The sequence below is a fragment of the Epargyreus clarus genome, unplaced genomic scaffold, assembly GCF_041222505.1.
Source record: "Epargyreus clarus isolate Ecla_fem2 unplaced genomic scaffold, WU_Ecla_fem_2.2 ptg000011l, whole genome shotgun sequence".
Taxonomy (NCBI): Eukaryota; Metazoa; Arthropoda; class Insecta; order Lepidoptera; family Hesperiidae; genus Epargyreus; species Epargyreus clarus.
The window spans coordinates 7,284,846-7,307,335 of NW_027332219.1; the positions used below are offsets into that span (position 1 = coordinate 7,284,846).

A 22,490-nucleotide genomic window follows, 5' to 3' on the forward strand; every position below is an offset into this window, starting at 1 on the left:
TAAAAATAAATGTTGGTAATATTATCAGAAGAAAGAAAGAAAGCAAGAAAGAAAATTATTTATTCGGCAAAAAATATACAATAAACACAAATAGAAAATTGCATACAAAAAAAATATTATAATTTTTTTCTGACCGAAAAGGTCTCCACTCAGCTTTAATGTTTCAGGTAAGCTAAGTCACCTTATTAGTATTACTATGGTGCGTAGAGGTAAGAAATACCGTCTCTGTATTTCTCAGTTTCCGTCGACAGTCGTTAAATTACGGTTTCGTTAGTGTACGACGGTAAATCCAAAAAAGCGCTAAAAAGATTACGAAGATTTATGAAACTATTTTGAACTAAATAGTTAAGATTTTGAGTACTACAACTCTACTCTCTAGTAATCAAGATATGAAAAGTCAGCGCACGTTACATTCTAGCACTCTACAATTGCTAAGTAGATACATTTCATACTCTTTTGCTACACTAGCGCCACTTTTACACACACGGCAGGTTTTGGAACTGTTACTACTTACGGACAGGCGGACACTTTTCGATCAGATCCCCCATATAAAACCATAAGTCCCCTTTACATCTCACTTCATAGGTGTTACTATAAAGCTTCTATAATTTATTAAATTAAAAGTAAAACAGGTCAATTCAATATCAATACCGGCGATACTAGCGACATCATTGTAAATCAGTCAATAATTCAATGAAATAGACAGTAATTACATAAAATATTATAAAATACTTGTAAAATTAACTCCGAAATCATCATCTTGTGTAAAAATATTATAAGAAATTTGACGATTACACAGTTACAATTTTAATTCATTTGATATTTTATTTTTTTGAGAAAAGTTAAAATTACTGTTTATTGCCATAATTGTCGACAACGCATTAATAAGGTAAATCTATTTGTTAAATACTAATTAATGGCTTGAGGGTAACGATTTCCTGTATATGTTACTATTCTTTTTGATCAGGATTACTACTACACAATTTTTAGAATTTTACTTTCTTTTTACATATTTTTAAATCCTTTGTTTCCCATTTACATATTGCCAAAAGATTGATAAAGTACCACTACACATTTTAATATATACCTACAACACAGAAATAAAAATATTGTTTCCACAAAAAAAATTATAGATTTAAAAATTAGCGCTATTTTAAACGCCAACGAAAGGCGAAAACCCCAAACGGAAACAGAAACAATTTGTCGATGTGCATGTATTATTCTGGTTTACGACACTAGAGGGCAGGACGGCTTACCAAATTATTATCTACCTCAGTAACGCGTATTGACTATTCGATAGAAATAAATAAACTAATACACTGTTCATTTATTTACTACAATTTAATTTAATGTGGTTTTCGTTAACTCACAAATAATAATATTACAAAAATATTTTTGAGTTATCTGTATAAGTAGATGACATCACTTGTGCATCTTCGTTTTTTAATGTAATCTGTGGCACGCAGTCCAAGCGAAGCGAACAGAGGAGATGCACGGGATTTGTACTCTGTTGAAATAATACGTCATCTCTTATTCTCAAAGTTATTTCTTATAATCATTTGTAATTTTGATTACAAGACGTGTAATTTATAAAACAGTAAGTAATCCATTATACTATAACGCGGCGCTTTACCGTATGCTGTGGATGCGTTGTTTGGTTCTCGGTGTAGTGCTATACAAACGCATAATATAACCTATCTGCGCTTTGCATAAATCTATGAGGCCGTAGCCTTGTAATTGATGCAGATGCAGCCGATGTGGAAACAAATCGCTAATGAGATTATAAGGAGCGGAGAAAACGTGATCGGAGCGAAGCCATCGGGCGGCGACGTTTGCCGCGCATTCGGCTGTTTATTGACGCGACCATTGCAATATTGCAGGCATAATGCCGGCGGCTCGAGGAGTCAAACGGACGGCGTCTAAATCGTCGGCGGCGACGGCGTCCACGGGCCCCAAGAACAAGAAAAAACGTGGAGGTGAGTCCTAGAAGATGCTTCAGCACTTGTTTTCTTTACATTTTCATTCGACGTCAATGACCTGTCAAATGATGATGGCGGGAAACTTAGCGCGTATCGAACTTCTAGTTGGCGCCTTTATGCTTGAAGTAGATGTTTACACTATAATTGTTGGGCCACTATCGTTTAAATTTAGTGCTGTAGTTGACTTATTGTGTTTATTTTCGGTGTTTTGTTACGTAAGCGCGGTGAAGTGGAATTTTTTGAGGTTAGACGGGATTATCTGCGTCGAGTTTAGATATTTAGGACTGCGAGTATACGCGACGCGTTCGCTTATCTGTAGTCACCGTGTAAAAAAACGCCGTTATGTTGTTCCAATTCGTGGGTTAAAAGAAAAAAAAGACCATAGATTGAGTAGAAAAAGTTGAATAACAATTATGAATTACAGTTTCGCGGTAAATAGAATTCCATAAGTAGGTTTTCTTTTATCATTGTTACACTTACATGTTTTCAATATTCATTAGATAATACATGTAGAGAAAACAATGAAACAATTTGTACTTTATGCAAATCATTCTAAATATAAATATGTAAATTACAATCCAGCCAATGTTATTAAATCTTATTAATATTATTTGTATGTAAATAAAAATCAACACATTTTATTAATAGATTAAAAATATGTTTCAGTTGTGTCAATAGTACTACTAATAGTAGAAAAAATTGAAATAGTTATTTGTAAAAATAACATAGGTAGATCTTTTTATATCATTAACTGTTATATATTGTTAACAGTTAGATACAAATATAATTTACAACAATATAATCTACATATAAAACATACATATATAAAGACAAAACAATTTCATACCTTTTTATCTTTTCTCAACCAATTTTCTACATATTCTATAAATAAAATCCTCAAATATTGAAATAAAAATGAACTGTGATCACTTTGTGAAAACTAATTTCATTAAATTGTGCAACATTGTCACTAAAACAAAAAATACAAAAGTTAAAAATATTAAAAGTACTTCAAAATTTTACATACTATTTAAAAATAACAAACAAAATATTTATAGCAAAATAACATACTCGTTACAAAAACATTGTTTAAAACCGTCCCATACATACTGATAACATGTCACTAATTTCAAAATGGCCTTAGAAATATTTCCATAGATTACTTCATTGTTATTTACCTATGATTCACACTAATTATGTTATAACATTGTCGGTAACTGTGCAAATGGATGCTTCTGACTATTTAGTTTAATATCGGAACTAAATTTTCATTTGATTATAAAAATGTATTTTTTTTTAATTTTACAATTTTTTCAAAATATGAGTGTGTTAGTCATATGAACATGTATGAACTCATATGAACTTACTCATTTAAAGTAATCTTACACTTCCAAATTTTTTGATTACAAAGTTCTCATTAATAAGCAATTAATGTCCCACTGTTGGGAAATGGTCTTTCAGGTTGGAAAGAGTTTAAACTAGGGTTCTGTTGTAATTTTTTAAACCGGATGTGTCCTTGTCTCCAACCCATTATGGTCACATTGCTAGGCCTTTAAGTGCAAAGGTTTTATGCCATAGGCCACGGCACTGGACAAGTGAGGATTGATAGACTTTACACAACTTTAAAAACATTTTTGCCAAGCATTTAGGTGTATATTTTTCCTTACCGAGTTTTCCTTCAAGCTTAAAACTTGTGATAAATAGTGTCTAATGGTTCAGAGGTATATGCTTGGAATTAAAACCTCGGACTGTCTGATTGAGGGGCCGAATATCAAATCACTTAAGTACACAGTATGCAATTTAATCCAACTTCAGAGTATATATACATACTTACCCATCTTATCTCTCTATATCTAGTAAGCCTATTGAGTCTCTTATAGTGATGTCTAGATTAGTTTATTTAGTCTATAAAATGGTTCATTTTAGTCTATTTACTTTTATACAATGTGCATGATTATATCAATTATATTTTTGATAGAGTATTATCAGAGTTCATCTAGAGAATATTAGCTTTCCAATTAGTTCTTTTAAACGAGAACCAAACAATATTGACCTATATTTAGGCAAAGCCGCAAGCATATTCAGTATAAATATGACTGGGTTTGAATCCTGTGATTTTTCTTGAATTTAAGACAATATAAGTTCATAATTACATCAATAATAAAGGAAAACCACATGAGGAAAATATGAATGCCTAAAAGGTTACGAAAATTTCCTAATAATTGTACTAAATATAAACCTTACACTAATAGCAACATATCTGTGGCCGACCTCAAGTAGGAATCTAATCTCAACTGGGGTTGATTTCAGTTGTCCATGGGCGGCAGTAGCCACTTAACATCAAGTGGACTGCATATTCATTTGCCACTTCTAGATTGTAAAATGTCAGTTGGTTTACTTTTAAAATATGCTTGTACTTATGTATAGAGTGAATTCAGATTCATTGCTAGTGTGAAGCAATTTTAAGTTTTGGTAAAATACCTCAGACCACAACACATCTGTAATCAGCTTTAGGTAGAAACTCTGATCTTAATAGAGTTAAAAATGAATATGGACGGCAGTAACAACTATTAACAACACTAATACTATAAAGAGGAATATAAAAAAAATAAAAAATATAAAAATAGTTTATTGCTTTCAAATGCTTTGTTTGTTTGTTTGGTTGTAATGAATAGGCCCAAAAACCCACTGAACCGATTTTAAAAATTCTTTCACCATTCGAAAGCTACATTATCCACGAGTAACATAGGCTATATTTTATGTGAAATATATTTGATAAGTAGATTTTGAGGCAGTACAAAGTTTGCTGGGTTTGCTTGTTGAATATATTATCCTTCATAGGGTTTTGCAATTTGACTTGATATAAAAAAAAATATTTTTAAATAGTGACATTTATTTGTTTAATACAAGACTTATTACAAGAATTTAGTTAGACGATTAGGCAATCGCAATCTTTGTAATCAAAAATAAAGAATTAAATTTTTTATACAATACATATACAAAATGGATTTTTTTATGCAATACATATCTATGAATTTAAATTAAAAAAAAATACAGTTATGTAGCATTGATATTGATACAAAAACTGCATACATATCAATTTCTAAGCACAATGGGACAGTATTAGATTAACAACGGTGATTATAGGCATGGACTAATTAACTTTTAATCTAATTATAATAATATAATTATCGCTTATTTTGCACATGTTGTTATAATTAATGAGTTCTATAAATAAAGTTAGAACTATTAGCTAAAACTAAAAACTAAAACGCTTTCTACACTCACAGCCCCACACTAGGATTCCCTGTGTCGTGGGTGCTATGGACACACACAGAGACAAATACACAAACACCCAGACCCAGAAACAGAAATCTAAATTCATCATTTAGAAATCTGTCTGGCCGGGGATCGAACCCGGGACCCTCTGCGTGTCAGACCGGCATGGTGACCGCTCCGCTACGCGGGTCGTCGACCTTAATTATTTACATTATTAACATTGTTTCTTTCATTCATTTCAATAACAAAGTATGTTTTTTTGTCTTGAATAAATGATATTAAATGTCTAATTATGTAGCCAATGAGCATAGATAGATAGTCCACCTGATGCTAAGAGGATACCGCTCCGCTACATAAGGTAGGGGTTCTATATGAGGCCACCAATATTTTTGGATTTTCATATTTAAATAACATCATATTCAGAAAAATGCTAGTGAGCAGTGTCAGAGGTTCAATTCCCAACCATACCATACATTTCATTTCTTTATATATGTATTGGTACATATCTTTATGATCCCAGATCACAGATGCATTATCACTTCTGAGCACTAAGATGTTGCTTCATATGTAAGTCAGCCATGCTCCTCCACCAAAGCGAAGAACTGCATCACACTACAAATAGGTGTGACGATGGTGCCTCCCTGGTCAAACTCTACTGGTTCTACCATCTTTTGGACTTAAAAAAATATGATTTTTTTTTGTTTTTAAATAGTTAACATTTGTATAACATGAGTCTTATAATAATATATATTATGTATGGTAATGTCATATTTATAACAGAAACCATACAAACACAAGGTATTTGACTAGTTGGCGAATCATTGAAGGAAAACACAGCATTGTAAATAGATAGGAATTGTTACATAAACACACTTTACACTTGTATTTGAAGATTAGTGTGAAACTATGTTTATAAATAAATAAGTTTCACAATACTATGTTGTGGGGAATGTGTGTGGGTACTCGTAAAGAGAGAGCAGTGATAGCCTAGTGGTTAAGAAACTCTGCCTCTTGATTGAGCGGTCCAGGGTTCAAATCCAAGGCAAGCCCCTCTGATTTATTAAAGCTAAGTGTGTGCTAGGTTTCTATTAGGGGGCGTTCAAGTATTACGTAACGCAATTTGGGGGGGAGGGGGGGTCTTGTAAAACGTTACGATGCGTTACAGGGGCGGGAGGGGGTCTTTCTTAATACGCGTTACGTAACATTTTTTAATAAAAAAATAGAGAATTAAAACTCCTAAATTGGCAACCCTTTTCATTTACGTTTTACGGGGAATCCCTTGAATGAGTGGGTTCAGCCGAACTAAATCCTGAGTATTCTGAGTTAGACTAAGTATAGTACAGTATAGCAGTATATATGCTTTGACTATACTTAAACTAACTTAGAATACTCAGGACACCTAGTTCGGCTGAACACGCCCAAGGATAATAACTATAACATAACTTTTTAGCGAGTTTAGGGTAAAAATTGACACTTGAGTGTTACGTAACGTTTAGAGAGGGGGAGGGGGGGGGGGGGTATAGAAAAACGTTACGGTGCGTTACAAGGGGGGGAGGGGGGGTCAAAAATCTTCAAAAAATGCGTTACGTAATACTTGAACGGCCCCTTATACTTTTTATCACTTGCTTGAAGGGTGAAGGACAATATTATGAGGTAACCTGCATACCTGCATATTAAATGTATATTGGTATGGTTGAGAATGGAACCTCGAGTGCTCACTTGCATTTTTTTTAATATGATATGAATATGAAATTGAAAATATAATGTTAGTGATCGGCTTCAGGTAAAACCTATTCTGAATGGATGGAGCTGGTAACAAATGACCCCTTACCATATGATGAATTGCATGTGCATTTCAGATTGAAGTAAATCTGATTAAAAGGAAAAAAATAACAATTGTATGCAATACCATTACAATACCAGTATAAGATAAATTGGCATGATAACATGCCATGTATATCATATTATTATATCAAAATGTACAATACTATACACAACTGTTAACTCAGTGCTTGAAAATAAAAATAAATGTTGATACTAAACTTTGCCAATAGTTACCGAAAAAAACATCTGTCAACTAACAAAAGAGAATAATACTAATAGTTTAAAAACTAAAAGCCACGCTTAAATTTCACAAGGAAAATCGTTAATCTTAAATCGATGGTAATGAGAAGAAATGAACAAAATTAATAAAATCTTGTATTGTCATCGGTGTTCAAAATTTTAAATTAATTGGACCATTCAAAGTGGGTAAAAATTGAGTTCAAAGATTCCGTTACATACATACAGGCCAAGCTAATAAAAGCGTAATATAAAGGTCTGAATATGGTATCACTTTATACAAATGAAAAATATTATAAAAAGTTATGGCAATGAAGAAAATAAAAATCGCATACTATTATACATATGTATATCTAAATATGTCAATTTTGTAATAGGGCTCTGCCTGCAAATTACTTAAGTACTTTCTAAATGTGTGTGTTTAATTAATGACATAATAAAATAAAGGTAAAAAAGGGTTGTGTTACTAAGCAACCATCAACATCTTTCTTAACAATCGTCAATTAATTTTCAGTTGAAATTACTCTAAACTGTTGAAGGTGTCTTATTTTAATACTTATCCAATAAGGGAAATCTTTCCATTGTTAAACATAAATTGACACAATTCTTTACACATACTAATAATGATATAGTAACAATAAGGTGTATACTAAATAAATTTACACCTAAATATAATAAATTTGTATTGTCATTCGAATTTGGGGTTTGAAAAAGATATAAATTAGAGACGGATATAGTCCGCGCCAAACTGCTAGTCCGCTCTGAAGTTGTTGCGAGTAGGTAGTCATGCAATTTGCTATGGCGACGCGATTTATTTCTAAATTCAGAGCGGACAAGCAGTTCATGTATATTGTATGTCGTTCTGATTGTCCACAGCGATTCAGTTGGAGATCCCCAGCGCTCCCAAGAAGCGGGGGCGCGTGCTGACATGCGGTCAGGGGGATGTTGGCCAGCTCGGCCTTGGGGAGGATGTCGTCGAGACCTCCAAGTAAGTACCCTTCGTAACACCAGAACACTAACTCTTAATTATAGATACTGTAGTACTGTACTTTCAGTTTTATGACTGAAAGAAAGTGTCGCCGGGACGAAAGAGTAGCAATGAGGCGACCTGAAACAGAGATTCAAAATCGTTTTATGCATTTGACGCCTTTAAGAGCCAGTGGTGCTCCCACCTCACCTAGAAATACTAAAACCACCATCTTTATACCAAATTAACAGTCATTGACTGGCGAAAAGGTGAAAATCACGGAAGTTTTTGTGAAGGGGCTGTAAACTGCAGAATTTTCTTTGATTTTGGCAAAAATCTTTAACATTTTTAGGTTAAAAATAAGCTATGCTATGGTTTAAACTCTTATCATAAAGTAAAAAAAAAAGCAAAAAAAATCATTCATATAAAATACTTTGTGGCTGCGATCACTTGGACCCGAAAACCTCTCATGTTGATTGATTCGTCATATCTTTATATATATATATATATATATATATATATATATATAAAGATATGACGAATCAATCAACATGATATATATCATGTCATGATGATCAATATATATATTATATATATATATATATATATATATATATATATATATATATATATATATATAGGGTATATAGGGTTATATAGGGTTATATAGGGTTGTTCACCCTTAACATTTTTTTTATTTATATGGCAACACAACGTTTGCCGGGTCAGCTAGTTTATTATAAATTGCTTTATCCAACAGATTCAAACATGTAGCGGCGTTGGGTGACAAAATAGTCGACGCCTGCGCAGGCGGCATGCACACTGTCGCACTCGACAGCGATGGGAAGGTAAGACATAAACCCACAAATTCCCATAACGAAATGAAATTTATTTTATTGCAACTAAATCCCAATCTTACGACCTTTATTAATATTCAATCTAAGTTGCCTACTAAACATCGAAATGTTTTTTTTAGTAGGCAAGAATTATCGAATGTCGATCTTTTATATGTAAAACATGAATAGATTCATTATTAATAATGGGCGTTAGTAAATCAGCCCTAAGCCAAATTGTGGATATTAATAAATCTCTGTATAAAAACAACTCATTAAAACAGTTTCACATGTTACCTCCTGGGCGGCGCGGCGTCTCCCGCAAACAAGCCAGTTTTTGTCGATATTCACTGAAATACCGATGTGTCTATAATTAGACTGTTAGAAAATATTTATTATTGGTTGATTCTACTTAAAAGAAAATTTTATCGTAAAGAATGATGATGTCAAACTGAAAATTAAAAAACTATTAGGGTTGGACTCTGAACGTACTGTCGCCACACCTATTACTAGGGTGGATTCTACCTAGCTTACATAAACATATGAGGAGGACATCTTAGTCTTCAAAAATGAGTTGGCTAGAGATTTCTATGGGCGGCAGTGACCACTACCATTAGTTGGACTTATAACATAATACTACGTTTTTCCTAGGCTTATCTACACTCACAGCCCCACTAGGATTCCCTGTATCGTGGGTGCTATTGACACGCACAGAGATAAATACATAAACACCCAGAAACAGAAATCTAAATTCATCATTTAGAGAGCTGTCTGGCCGGGGTTCGAATCCGGGACCCCCTGCGCGTCAAACCGGCATTGTGACCGCTCCGCCACGTGGGTCATAATCTAATTTCTATTAAAATCAGAATGAATAAATGAAACTTCCTTACAGGTGTGGACATTCGGTTGCAACGACGAAGGTGCGCTCGGTCGCGCTACTAACAACGAGCGCGATGAAGGCACGCCGCGGCCGGTGCCGCTGCCCCGCGCCGCTGTCGCCGTGGCCGCGGGGGATTCCCACTCTGCGGCGCTGCTAGATGACGGAGATGTGTACGCTTGGGGGGCTTTCAGGGTAAGTAAGATAATATTTATTGTACAATATGTAGATATTCGCCAAATACAGATAAATAGAGGTGAATACAGGTAAATAAGTAGCTTACGTGGGTGTATACGGTACTCGCCAAGAATACTCGCCTCAGATCGGTTATTTGACATAAATCAGTCTGTATTCGTGTGCGGCTTTTTGATATTCGTTATTATTCGATAAATTGTTCGTGATAATCATGAGTCTTGAAATGGTAGTTCAAAAATAGTTTCAGATTCTAAAAAAATCTGAGTCAAAAAGGGTTAAACTTTGACCTCTTTCGTTCTAAAGAGTGTTTTGGATAATTAAACGCTATTCTATCGTCCCCCAAAATTTTAGTCATAAAAGGTGTTCGGTAATTAACGCCGTCGCCTTCCGCATTATTAAACACTAGACTATAGCGAGGGACTTTCGTCATACAGTCCTTTCCTGAAATTGCCTTATTTCGTCTACACCAGGTTTTAAAAACACTCCCCTATCCCTCGAAAGAAAAAAAATATATTTTACTGGTTGTGACATCACATGGGTCTATTTAAGTAAGTATCTGTACATATAGGAGTCAAAAGTGATTGTAATGATTGTAATATCATACTTTTCCGAGGCGTTCCAGCTTAGTCCTCAGGGGTAGCGGCGCATCTGTCGCCGACCTCAGGTAGGAATATCTAATTCTATCTGGGGTTGATTACAGATGTCCATGGGCGGCAGTAGCCACTTACCATCAGGTGGACTGCATGCTCGTCTGCTACTCCTATATTATTGATATTTTCTTTTTACAAAATCTTTATATACGACTGGACTGATTTTGATGAAATTTGTTGTGTTGTTCAAGGGGACTTGAGAATGGTTTAGATTCACAATTTAGTCCGTGGGAAAAGGTTTATTTAATTAATTTTTAATTCGTAAGTAGTTATAGAATCGGAAACTATGCATTTGATCAATTGATGGGTTTGGGAGTTGGTAAGACCAATTTTCGACAGATGGCACCACTGTCAATCCAATGCAGGTACAAATTTTCCGTTTTATGTATGTCATATTATTTCTTTAAAATGCGGGCGAAGCCGCGGGCACCACTAGTAATATATAAAGGAGAAACGCGTTACAAAGGGTTCCAACTTAGTTCTCAGAGCTGTGGCTAACATTAGGCAGAAAACCAATCCCATTTGGGTAGAATGAAGGATGATGGAAAATCAATATTCCGTCATCCTTCATTCTTCATTTTTCCAATCTAATATATTTAGATTAAATTGGAAAAATTCATGGGTGGCAATGGTCACTCACCGTCAAGTGGACTGTATTTTATAGTATAAAAATATATAAAAAATTGTATCGTTTCATCAGGATTCTCACGGCAGCATGGGCCTGGTGGTCCGCGGACGCGAAGGAAAGTCTTGCCGCGAGCCGGTGAAAGTGGACATCGGAGAGCACGCCGTCGCTATCGCTTCAGGGGGAGATCATCTCGTTATACTATCCGTGAGTTTTACATGTATAGTCCGTGTCAAACTTTTAGTCCGCTCCGAAGTTGTTGGCGCGCAGGTGTAGTCAGTGTGCCAATGCGGTCGAACACAATTACAAGCATATACTCCGTAGTAACAGTAAACGCACACTACCGCAGCTACATCCCCGCGGGCAGCAGGGGGTGGCCCACTAATATCTACAATATGCTGTTGCGATGCGACTCTTTTTTTATATTCCGAGCGGACTAGAATTTTTGCGCAATGTTTACCTTATTAATTTTTGTTCTTCATAAGACACTTATGTTTTTACACTTACAGTACACAGGAATTCGTAGATTCCCTGTGTCGTGGGTGCCATGGACACACACAAAGACGAATACATAAACACCCAGACCAGGAATAAATATCCAAATTCATATTTCATAATAATATGTCTGTCTAATTTTTCAGTTATTTATTCAGCTAATGTACTAAACTAAGTCACACTTATTCAACCGCATTCTTATACATTATCCACTGCAAGATTTGAGCATTTTATTTCATTTAAACATAATTTAATGTAATAAAATATATCTTTGAAACCAGACAACAGGCGCTGTGTACACAATGGGCTGCGGAGAGCAAGGCCAGCTGGGCAGGTTGTCACAGAGGTCAGCCTCCAGGGATGCGAGACAAGGGTTCAGTACGTATTACACTTGTATTTTCTATATTTAGCACTTGATTAGAATGATCACATGCTACAACTGTAAAGGTAAAGATTGTCAGGAAACCTACATGTGAAGACTTCAAGAAAAAAAACAATGTGAGCCGTCACGGGACGCCTGGCAGATGTGAAACATCGACATTATTTTGTAAAAGTAATATGCAGAAAAGAACATATTGTGATAGGAACTAAATATGTCATAATGATAAAATAAAATATTACGATTTTTGCGCATGGCGACGCGTCGCCACACCGTACACACTACTGCATATAGACTGTATATATATACCATCGTATAGCGTGGCGCGTCGCCACGGCATGCGTCGCCACGCCAGAAATCGGTTTTACGTGCGGCTATAGATGTTTCACATCAAAAGTTGTTAAAGGTGTAAAGTCTATCAATTCGCATTTGGCCAACGGAGTGGTATACGACCTAAACCCTGGACACGGGTGTCCTCTCATAGTGAAGTATGAAAGGAAACCCATGCCTAGCTGTAGGATAGTAATGGGTTGACGACAACTCTATTACTATCCTAAATTATGTAATATTGACGATTCCTGTAAGATTAATGCTTGAATTTGACATGTAACTTAATTAATGATGTAATAAACTATTGAAGGATAGATAAATTTTGCACGCCCAATGTGGTAGAACATTTATTTATTTATTTAATCTTCTTATACCTAGAATGTGGTACAAAGGCGGACTTAATGCTATAAGCATTCTCTACCAGTCAACCTTTAGGTTAAGCAGAGATCAGCGAGGATGGCACTAGCAAAATCAAATATGTATAATGTAAATAGTACATTCAATATACCCACTAATAATATTATATACATATATTTATATATAAATGGTAATAAAATAAACACATAAGTGCATAAATAGTAGAAGATAAATTAAACAAATATAATAATAATATATAGATAATACTAAATTAATTCCCTAGATGTTGTTTTAGATAGAATTATCTGACTTTTGATTTAAACGTCTGCCGGTTCAGAAGTCTTTTAAGATTAATAGGAAGGGCGTTCCAGATACGAGCAGCATGGATGGCAAAAGAACATTATGTACTCATTATATAATATTTAAGACCCTTGTAATACTATGTTCTAGCAAATAAATGATTTGATTTGATCTTAGACTGCAGGTTTTAAATTAATCGGACCGTTCAAAGTGGATAATAATCAAGTTCAAAGATTCCGTTACATACATACAGGTCAAGGTAATGAAAGCGTGGTAATAAAGGATGAATAATGATAATATGTATATAATTGAATTTACATTTTTTGTCCTTTTGTTGTTGATTTTTTTTCCTTTGTTTTATGTTATATTTTTTTGTCTCTTTCTGTTATAATATTATACGAATAAAATGTTTCATTCTTTCTTATATTCATAATAAAAGCGTGGTAATAAAGAATGAATAATGATAATATGTACGTCCCCAGGTGCGTTGCTAGTGCCGTCGAAGGTGATGTTGAAAGCGGGTGCGGCGCGGGTGTGGGCGGGGCACCACGCCACGTTCGCGCTGGACGCCACACACGGCAAACTGTTCGCGTGGGGGTTGAACAACTATGGACAACTTGGTATGTACTGTATTATGATATTTAAGTTATATTTTTTATATGTTACAGTATAATCGATGTTTCTGTTTCGGCAAGGTTTTAGTCATCAACCGATGTTTCTTTTTCGGTCAAAGTTTCGGTTTCGAAGAAAAATCGGGCATACCTTTCAGTTTGAACAAAACATACGTTCGGGAACTTTCGGAATCGGTTTAAAGATCTTTATTTCTGAAAAAGGCTTACAAAATCACAATGTTTTTAGTTGAAATACGATCTAACTTTCATTGTGATTTTCGATTCACTGAACTTACAAGTTAGGCGGTCCAAGTTATAATGTAATAGCTATTAAATATTGTTATAAATATATTCAGCACATTTTTAACATAAAAATGTTGAGCGATATGATTCTCACTGGCCGATCTGTTTCTTCCTATCTGACTTTCAATATAACGATACTATATAATATACAATATAATATAACGATATTAAAAAAATGTATTCTCTCAACAGGTATAACAGGCGAAAAACGTAAAACGGCGCTATTCTCGCCGACAGAGTGCGACGCGTTCGGCGGCGGCGGAGACTGGACCAGAGTGGCCGCGGGGCAGCACCACTCCCTAGCGCTGGACGATAGCGGCCGGGTACATGCTATAGGCCGCTGCGAATATGGCAGGTGGGTGTAGATATATTGCTTAAGGATGGGCCAGCGTGTGCCAGAATGCGCCAATTAGTGCTAAACGGACAATGTACATAGCGAGATGGCTAATGGCTGGTATTACGGAGGCAGGTGGGTGTGGAGACTGGGACAGTGTGGCCCAGTGTTCGCCTATAATAGGTGTGGAGACATGGGACAGTGTGCGCAAATAATGAATGTGGAGAGTTGGGACAGTGTGGCCCAGTGTGCGCCATTAATAGGTGTGGAGAGATGGGACAGTATGGCCCAGTGTGCGTCCATAATAGGTGTGGGAGATGGGACAGTATGGCCCAGTGTGCGTCCATAATAGGTGTGGGAGATGGGACAGTGTGGTCCAGTGGGCGCCAATAAACGACAGTTCAGTTTGTCAGTACAGGCCAGCGTGGCTCAGTGTGCGTTGCTGAAAGGCTAAAAGGACGACATAGTAGCGAGATGTCTAATGGCAAGTATTACTATGGCGGGGACTGGACCAGAGTGGCAGCTGGACAGCATCACTCCCTAGCACTGGACGATAGCTTTCGTGTACATGCTGTAGGCCGCTGCGAATATGGCAGGTGGGTGTTTTATAAACTGTAATATCCCATAAATAAATAAATAAAATAATATATAATGTATATTGAGCATGGATGGTGAGCACAAGTTGAGAGGGAGGCCCTATTCTACTTCGCCAGGGCTTCACGGTGGAAGGGTGGGTGTGTATGGGCCAGCGTGGCCAGATTTCGTTTTTTTGCACCACTTAATTGCGCATATCGGCAATGTTCCGCGTAAATTACACAATGACAGCCATTAAACGGCTGACAGAATAGTCAACCGTTTAAGTCATTTAATGGCTCCCTTCTATTACAAGGCGGTGAGATATCTATACTTGTCTATGTATATAGAGTACAATCTCTGTCCCCAGGTTGGGTCTGGGTGCGGACTCTGGAGACGCCGAGACCCCTACAGCGGTGCCGCGGTTGTCCGGCAAGCGTTGCGTCAGCATCGCCGCCGGCACCTGCAACTCCTTCGCCGTCACCGACACCGGTATGCATCTACCTTTAATTCGTTATATGTAATATGTATATCATAGATTAGTAAAGATGACTCACTCCTAACAAGAACATGTAACCAGTTTTGACAATTGAAATTGTCACTGTCATTAATTTTCGTGTTTGAAAAATATTAATAAAATGTAATTTTTAGAGCATTTACGAATGAAACAATATTTCTTCGCACTTTTTCCATTCTTCGATTTCGTGTTTTTTTGCACGACTTAACTGCACATGTCAGCATTGTTCCGCGTAAATTACACCATGACAGCCGGGTACATAATGGATGGCCAGCCATTTTAGGGATGTGTCTGCCACTTGTGGCTTCCTTCAATTACAAGGCGGTGAGATATCTATAATAATCTATGATGTATATTGATTTTGTGTACGTTTAGATTTAAATTATGCTAGGTTCTATAATGGCCGTGACACAGTTAACAGCAGTGATAGCCTAGTGATTAAGACAAGTTTCCTAATCGACTATATCGAGGGGTCCAAGGTTCAAATCCTAGACACGCACCTCTGATTTAAAAATTATGTGCATGTTAGAAATTATTTGTCCCTTGCTTAAACGGTGAAGGAAAATTCTCGTGTCACAATGTTAGTTACCATACTCCTCCGAAACGGCTTTACCGATTTTTGACAAATTTTATATGCATGACAAGTTTTATATGAGAATCGGCTACTATCTATTTGTCATACCTCTAAGTGATAAGGGTTTTTTATTTATATGGCAACACAACGTTTGCGGGGGGGTTGTCGATTGATAACGCATATCAATCGTGAAAAAAAAGCTATACCACTAGCACTCAGAATTGCCATTTTTTGAGTTTCGAGGTATTAAAACTTAGCGACGATGTATATTTTTATTATATTTCCTGTATCCAGGTGAGGTGCTAGCCTGGGGTATGGGCAGCGAGGGCCAGCTGGGCACGGGCGCCAGTGCTGACGCTCCCGAGCCCACCGCCGCTGTAGTGGTGGGCGGCAGAACCCCTGTACACATCTCCGCGGGCGGTCAGCATACTGTGCTGCTCGTGGTATGTATATAACTACGAACTCCATACTTACTAGATACAACACTTGTGAATTTCGAAGTAACTCGACAGTTTTAAGTCTTAAATAGAAGAAAGGAAAAAAATATTTCTAACAAATATAGCATGTTCCTTGATGCGTTCTGTTAATTGATTCTGTGTCGGCTAATGTTAACAACCAAAAAATATCAACCTTGCACACAAAGTAAAAGTCGGTAAGTGATTATAAAGCCCTTTGAGAAATTAAGAATCTTTAACCATACATATCAAAAATTATAATTCCAGGTAAATATTAAATAACTATGAGCACTGGCACAGTAAGCCTGTATTATTGATTAGCATCCAGTATTCAAGTACTGTATTACAATTGCTTTATATATATCTCCATCTCTCTATAAACAGGTGGACCCCTCAGCCCCTAAGGAGTCATCACCGGCCCCCGAAGCGGAGGAGCAGGAGGAGAAAGTGGAAACAGAGGAGCCAGAAAGAGAGAAAGAGAGGCCACGCAAACGGCAACGCAAGCAAGAGCAGGACGAAGAGATATCGTCCACTTCCTCGCAACCGGCGCATAGGGACGACAAAGTTGAAAAGGTATTGTTTTAAGTAGTTAAGTAGTAGAACCATGGAGTGATAATAAGTGTAGAGCTAGAAACAGAGGAGCCAGAGAGAGAGAGAGAGAGAGAGTGGCCACGCAAGCAAGAGCAGGACGAAGAGATATCGTCCACTTCCTCCCAACCGGCGCTTAGGTACGACAAAGTTGAAAAAGTATTGTTTTATATAGACAAGTGATGAGCCCGCTCCACAATCTCGCGAGATCACGAGAAAAGCACGAGAATCTAGAGCCAATACAAAAAGAGTTTTTCTCGCATTCTCGCAAGATTCTCGCGAGAATGTGGAGCGGGCTGTAGGGCCACAGAGTGAGATAGAACCATAGAGCTATAATTAAGATAGGCCAAACAAGTAAGAGCAGGACGAAGATATATTGTCCACTTCCACCCAACCGGCGCATAGGGACGATAAAGTTGAAAAGGTATTGTTGTTTTAAGTGATAGAACCATAGAGTGATGATAAGTTTAAAGCGAGCATATTGAGGTATGAACATGGTTACAAGTGAGAACACTTTCATGGTATGTGTGGTATAGGACGAACAGCAGTGTTGCTACCTCACCCAAAGTAAGAAGCAGCAAATAGTCTTTAAAACAGTAGAAAACAGTAAACTTTTCTTTTAATATTAGAGTAACAGACGACCACGCAGTCCACATGATGGTAAGTAGCTATTGCCTCCCAACCCCAGATAATATTAGATTCCTACTGACGTAGGCCACAGATGCACCGGTACCCTTGTGGAGCTGGAACGCCTTGGATAAGTATGTCTCCCTTACCACACCCTTCAAACCAGAACACAGCGCTTAACACTGCTGTTATAACAGAAATAGGTGTGACGGTGGTGCCTTCAGAGTTCTACCATTTGTTTGCTGTTTACCATCAGGTGGACTGTAGTATCGACTTTATTACAACCTTTAAAAATTGGTTATACTCACCAATACTATATTGGCAATTCGCGGTGTAAGAGTCAGATGAACGTATCTACATTTTGTCAATTTTACAGGAGAGCAAAAATAGTGTGACGATTCGCCATTTCAAACTTAGCCAGCTGATTAATAGAGATTATATCAGTTATGATATTGTTATAATACAGTGATGATACTGTGGACATACAATATTCTATGATTAAAAACGTATTTTTTGCAAATACGTTCTTATAGGTCTAACAATCAACATGATAATTTAACTTAACGGTACTCATAATACGTTATTCTGGTTCAGTGGAAAGTGGGTCTTATGTTATTTCTTTTTTTGTAACTTGTGAAATATTGAATATAGCGATACGTCGTTTTGCCATTTCATAAAGGACTATATTGTGAACCGTTTTGTGAAAAAAAACGTTTTCTGATTTATTTTGTACATACGTTCATCTAACTCTTACACGGCGAATTATTATAAAATATTAAATGTGTTAGGCGAGTAAGAAAAAGCGAGCCACGTCAGCAAAGTCTACCGCGAGCGTCGGTGCGTCGGGAAAAAAGGCAAAACGGAATTAGGTTTATTGTTTTAGAAATATTTTTTTTTGACGACGGTACTATATGTACTCTATGTAACACATATTGTAATTGTAGTTGTGAGCGATTGATTTTTGTTGGTTGTTTTTTTTATTATTTAATTTAACACAACATTATTGTTAATCGGGTTAAAATTTGTTCGGTTGTTTAAAATGATTTTTTTTTGACGACGGTACTATATGTATCCGATGTAACACATATTGTAACTGTTGTAAATGTAGTTGTGAGCGATTGCTTTTGTTGGTATTTTTTATTATTTAATTTAATCCTATATATTATTTTTAATGGGGTTAGAATGTTTGGTTTTGTTATAATGAATATTGAAATTAATAACTTAGAAAATATCTTTCAATACTATTCTTAGATTTTCGGTGTAGGCGTAAAATATACATAGAATGAGGAATAATCTAGATTAAAATCAGTAAGATAAAACAAATAAACATTTCCTATACTCTCAATTTGTATAAATAAATTTTCTATGTGCCACACATATACATACATGAAAAAGAAATTTAAAAACTAGAAACCACGCTAAAACCAAACAAGAAAAATTGTTAATCCTGGTTCCTGACGATCCTGATGAGGTGAATGGGATAAAATTATTTAAATCGCATATTATCATTGGTTTTTGATAATTGTTCAAAATTTTAAAGTAAACAGACCATTCAAAGTGGGTAATAATTGAGTTCAAAGATTCCGTTACATACATACATACATACACATACGTTACATACACAGACAGGTCAAGCTAATAAAAGCGTGGTAAAAATTGTAGTTGATAAAGTAATTTCAATTATAATTAAGGTATATTTAAATGATCATGGTGTTGGTTAGTAGAATTTTGATTGAAATCATACAATAAATTAATTAAATGTGGTATATTTTTGTGTATTAGTCTAAGGGTTGGGTATATAATTATGTTGTAGTTGTGTCGTCCAATAAACATTGCATAGAACAAGCTGTGTCAATTGATGTATATAATTGCAATATTATATTGAAAATTCTGGAAAACTTATTACTTATTATTATAAAAACAAATTTCACGATAAAATACAAAAAGGAATTAACATTTAAAATGATAGTAAAGTATATGTCATTATATAGTGTTAACCTATTATTATGGCCGTAATTTTTTTCTATGAAATAAAACGTGAGAACCTAACGTTTATGTTTGCACAATGTTGTTTGACCAAAAAGAAACTATTTAGATCTAAAATATATATTCCTTGATATGAAATAAATATTAACTTCAATGTTTTCAGTATATTTTAAGAAATAATTTATACAATATTAATATGATATTGCAATTAATTAAATTTTATGATTTGATTGCATTCGTAGTTAAATGTATTAGTTATATAATTAATTAGCATGCTATATTTTATATGCTTCTTTATGTTATTTCTAAAATCGTGTTAAACGTTTTCAGAAGGTGAATGGTAAAGATAAGGTTGACGCACCCATGGATGTTGACGACACAGGTAATTATTATTTGTATTTTCAGTATTTATTGTAAAGTTAAAGTTATCTAAATATATATATAACTCAAAGGTGACTGACAGTCCAAACCACTGGACGGATCGGGCTGAAATTTGGCATGCAGGTAGATGTGACGACGTAGGCATCCGCTAATAAAGGATTTTGATCAATTCTACGCCCAAGGGGATAAAATAGGGGATGAAAATATTACTTCGTAACGCGAGCGAAGGCGCGGGCAAAAGCTTGTTTTTAAATATAGGAGTAACAGACGAGCATGCAGTCCTGTATGGTAAGTGGCTACTGTCGCCCATGGACATCTGTAATCAACCCCAGATAGGATTAGATATTCCTACCTGAGGTCGGCCATAGATGCGCTGCTGCCCCTGAGGACTATGCTGGAACGCCTCGGAAAAGTATGTCCCCTTACCACACCCTTCAAATCAGAACACAGTAGCATTCTCTTATGTTTGTTATAATTGTGTGATGATTTTTTTTTTGTTGCTGTTGTCCAGCTCAATCAATTAAAAATATAAAGAATTTATAGTCATATTAGTACACCACTCATATTAGTGATCATATCCAGTTACATATATTACCATTTGGAGGTGGTAGAACCCTTTGTGGTTCGACTCCGGCGGCACCACCACCACACCTATTTCTACCTAATAACAGCAGTGTTAGGCGCTGCTGTGTTCCGGTTTGAAGGGTGTGGTAAGGGAGACAGACTTTTCCGAGGCGTTCTAGCTTAGTCCTCAGGGATAGCGGCGCATCTGTGGCCGACCTCAGGTAGGAATATCTAATCCTATCTGGGGTTGATTACAGATGTCCATGGACGGCAGTAGCCACTTATCATCAGGTGGACTGCGTGCTCGTCTGCTACTCCTATATTATAAAAAAAAACATAATACAATAAAACTATGTACTTCTTGATCCAATTTATCCCGCGCATAATACAACTCTCACGTCAAGAGAGTTCTTTTTCTTTTTTTATGCTAATACATACAATCGTGTAGCGCATACAGCCAGTGACTGTACAAATGGGCACTCATTATTATAAAAAATAACACAACTATAATTTGAAAATATCTCTAACACATACACACAACAAAACTAAAAAAACATTAACAATCCCCCAGAAACAGAAACGGACAAACAGCAGGACAAAGAGGATGACGACACTAAAACGGACGAGCACAGCAACAAGGACACCGAGACGGAGAACACCGAGAGCGACAAAGACACCATGGACACTAAGCCCGACACCATCGACACTTCGAGCCAGGACACCGCGAGCGAAAAGAACGATGACGTCGATATGGACAAAGAAGTGAATGGGACTCCCGAAGATAAAGTAGAAACGAAAACCGTCGACGGACTCATACAAAGTGATAATGCGCTCACGACTTCGGCGTGATTGTAAATTGTTTGCGCTGGGTGTGATGCACTGACCACTGCTGGGTGTGAGACTCTTACCCACTTTTAAAGTATGATTGGGTAACATTTCCGTACTTTAGGACAATATTGGGAAATACTTCGCTAACTCAGGGTACGTTTGGATCACACTTCCCTACTTATGAAAAATGCTGAGCAAACACATCCCGACTTAAGTGTAATATTGAAAAACCTTTCCTACCTAAAGATAATATTGTGGCAGACTTAGGTACCTTAGTTTGTCTCTGGGCTACACTTCCCTGTGTCCTTTAAGGATACAATGAAGGTCCATTTGCCTACTTCAGGATAGTGTTGAGCCAAACTTTCCTACACTAGAATAACACCTTTGGATAATGTTAGATCACACTTCACTACCTCAGGGTGTTATTGGGTAACACTTCCCTATCTTAGGATAACATTGGGCCACACTTTACTCAGATAAGGTTATCAACGTTACAGCAATTTTGTTACCGATGTTTATATTAAAAATTTGACAGATAACTTTGTGCTTGTGACGATAAAATTGACTCAAATTCACTTCCAAATTTATTCAGTAATAAGTTAGTGTTTACAAGACAACCGAACTTCATGGGGTCCTGAAAGGCTTGTGTTCATTTAGACGATAAAGAAACAACTTTTCTATATATATTTTTCTACTAAACATAGTATACTCCAGGACTTTCGTTTTATTTTTCAATATTTACAGTATTACTTTCCAAATGGACCCCATATTTTTGTGCCCGAAGGTCCCGGCAGTCTCTTAGAGGGCCTACATATCATTTTA

At 36.2% G+C, this 22,490-nt stretch overlaps 1 protein-coding gene across 2 annotated transcripts; it reads left to right on the forward strand.

Moving 5' to 3' along the window:
• The first annotated feature begins 1,440 nt into the window (after positions 1-1,440).
• On the forward strand, positions 1,441-21,948 carry Rcc1 (Regulator of chromosome condensation 1). Of its 2 annotated transcripts, none has more exons than XM_073077884.1 (14): positions 1,441-1,597; positions 1,881-1,976; positions 8,196-8,307; positions 9,047-9,134; positions 10,012-10,191; positions 11,542-11,673; positions 12,243-12,339; positions 13,810-13,947; positions 14,434-14,596; positions 15,519-15,640; positions 16,534-16,682; positions 17,079-17,267; positions 20,226-20,277; positions 21,412-21,948. In XM_073077884.1, the coding sequence occupies exons 2-14, from the start codon at positions 1,886-1,888 to the stop codon at positions 21,687-21,689; spliced, it is 1,791 nt and encodes a 596-aa protein (XP_072933985.1). In that variant the 5' UTR covers positions 1,441-1,597; positions 1,881-1,885; the 3' UTR covers positions 21,690-21,948. The 2 variants fall into 2 exon arrangements, with proteins under 2 accessions (XP_072933985.1, XP_072933986.1); XM_073077885.1 differs by lacking the exon at positions 21,412-21,948 and adding an exon at positions 18,698-18,778.
• The last annotated feature ends 542 nt before the right edge of the window (positions 21,949-22,490 follow it).

What these genes read in the sequence shown, in the direction of transcription:
- Rcc1 (XM_073077884.1), top strand. Translation starts at nt 1,886, where the DNA reads ATGCCGGCGGCTCGAGGAGTCAAACGGACGGCGTCTAAATCGTCGGCG. An exon ending in GGCCGCTGCGAATATGGCAG is followed by an intron (nt 14,597 to 15,518) that starts GTGGGTGTAGAT and finishes CTCTGTCCCCAG; the next exon opens with GTTGGGTCTGGGTGCGGACT. An exon ending in CATGGATGTTGACGACACAG is followed by an intron (nt 20,278 to 21,411) that starts GTAATTATTATT and finishes ACAATCCCCCAG; the next exon opens with AAACAGAAACGGACAAACAG.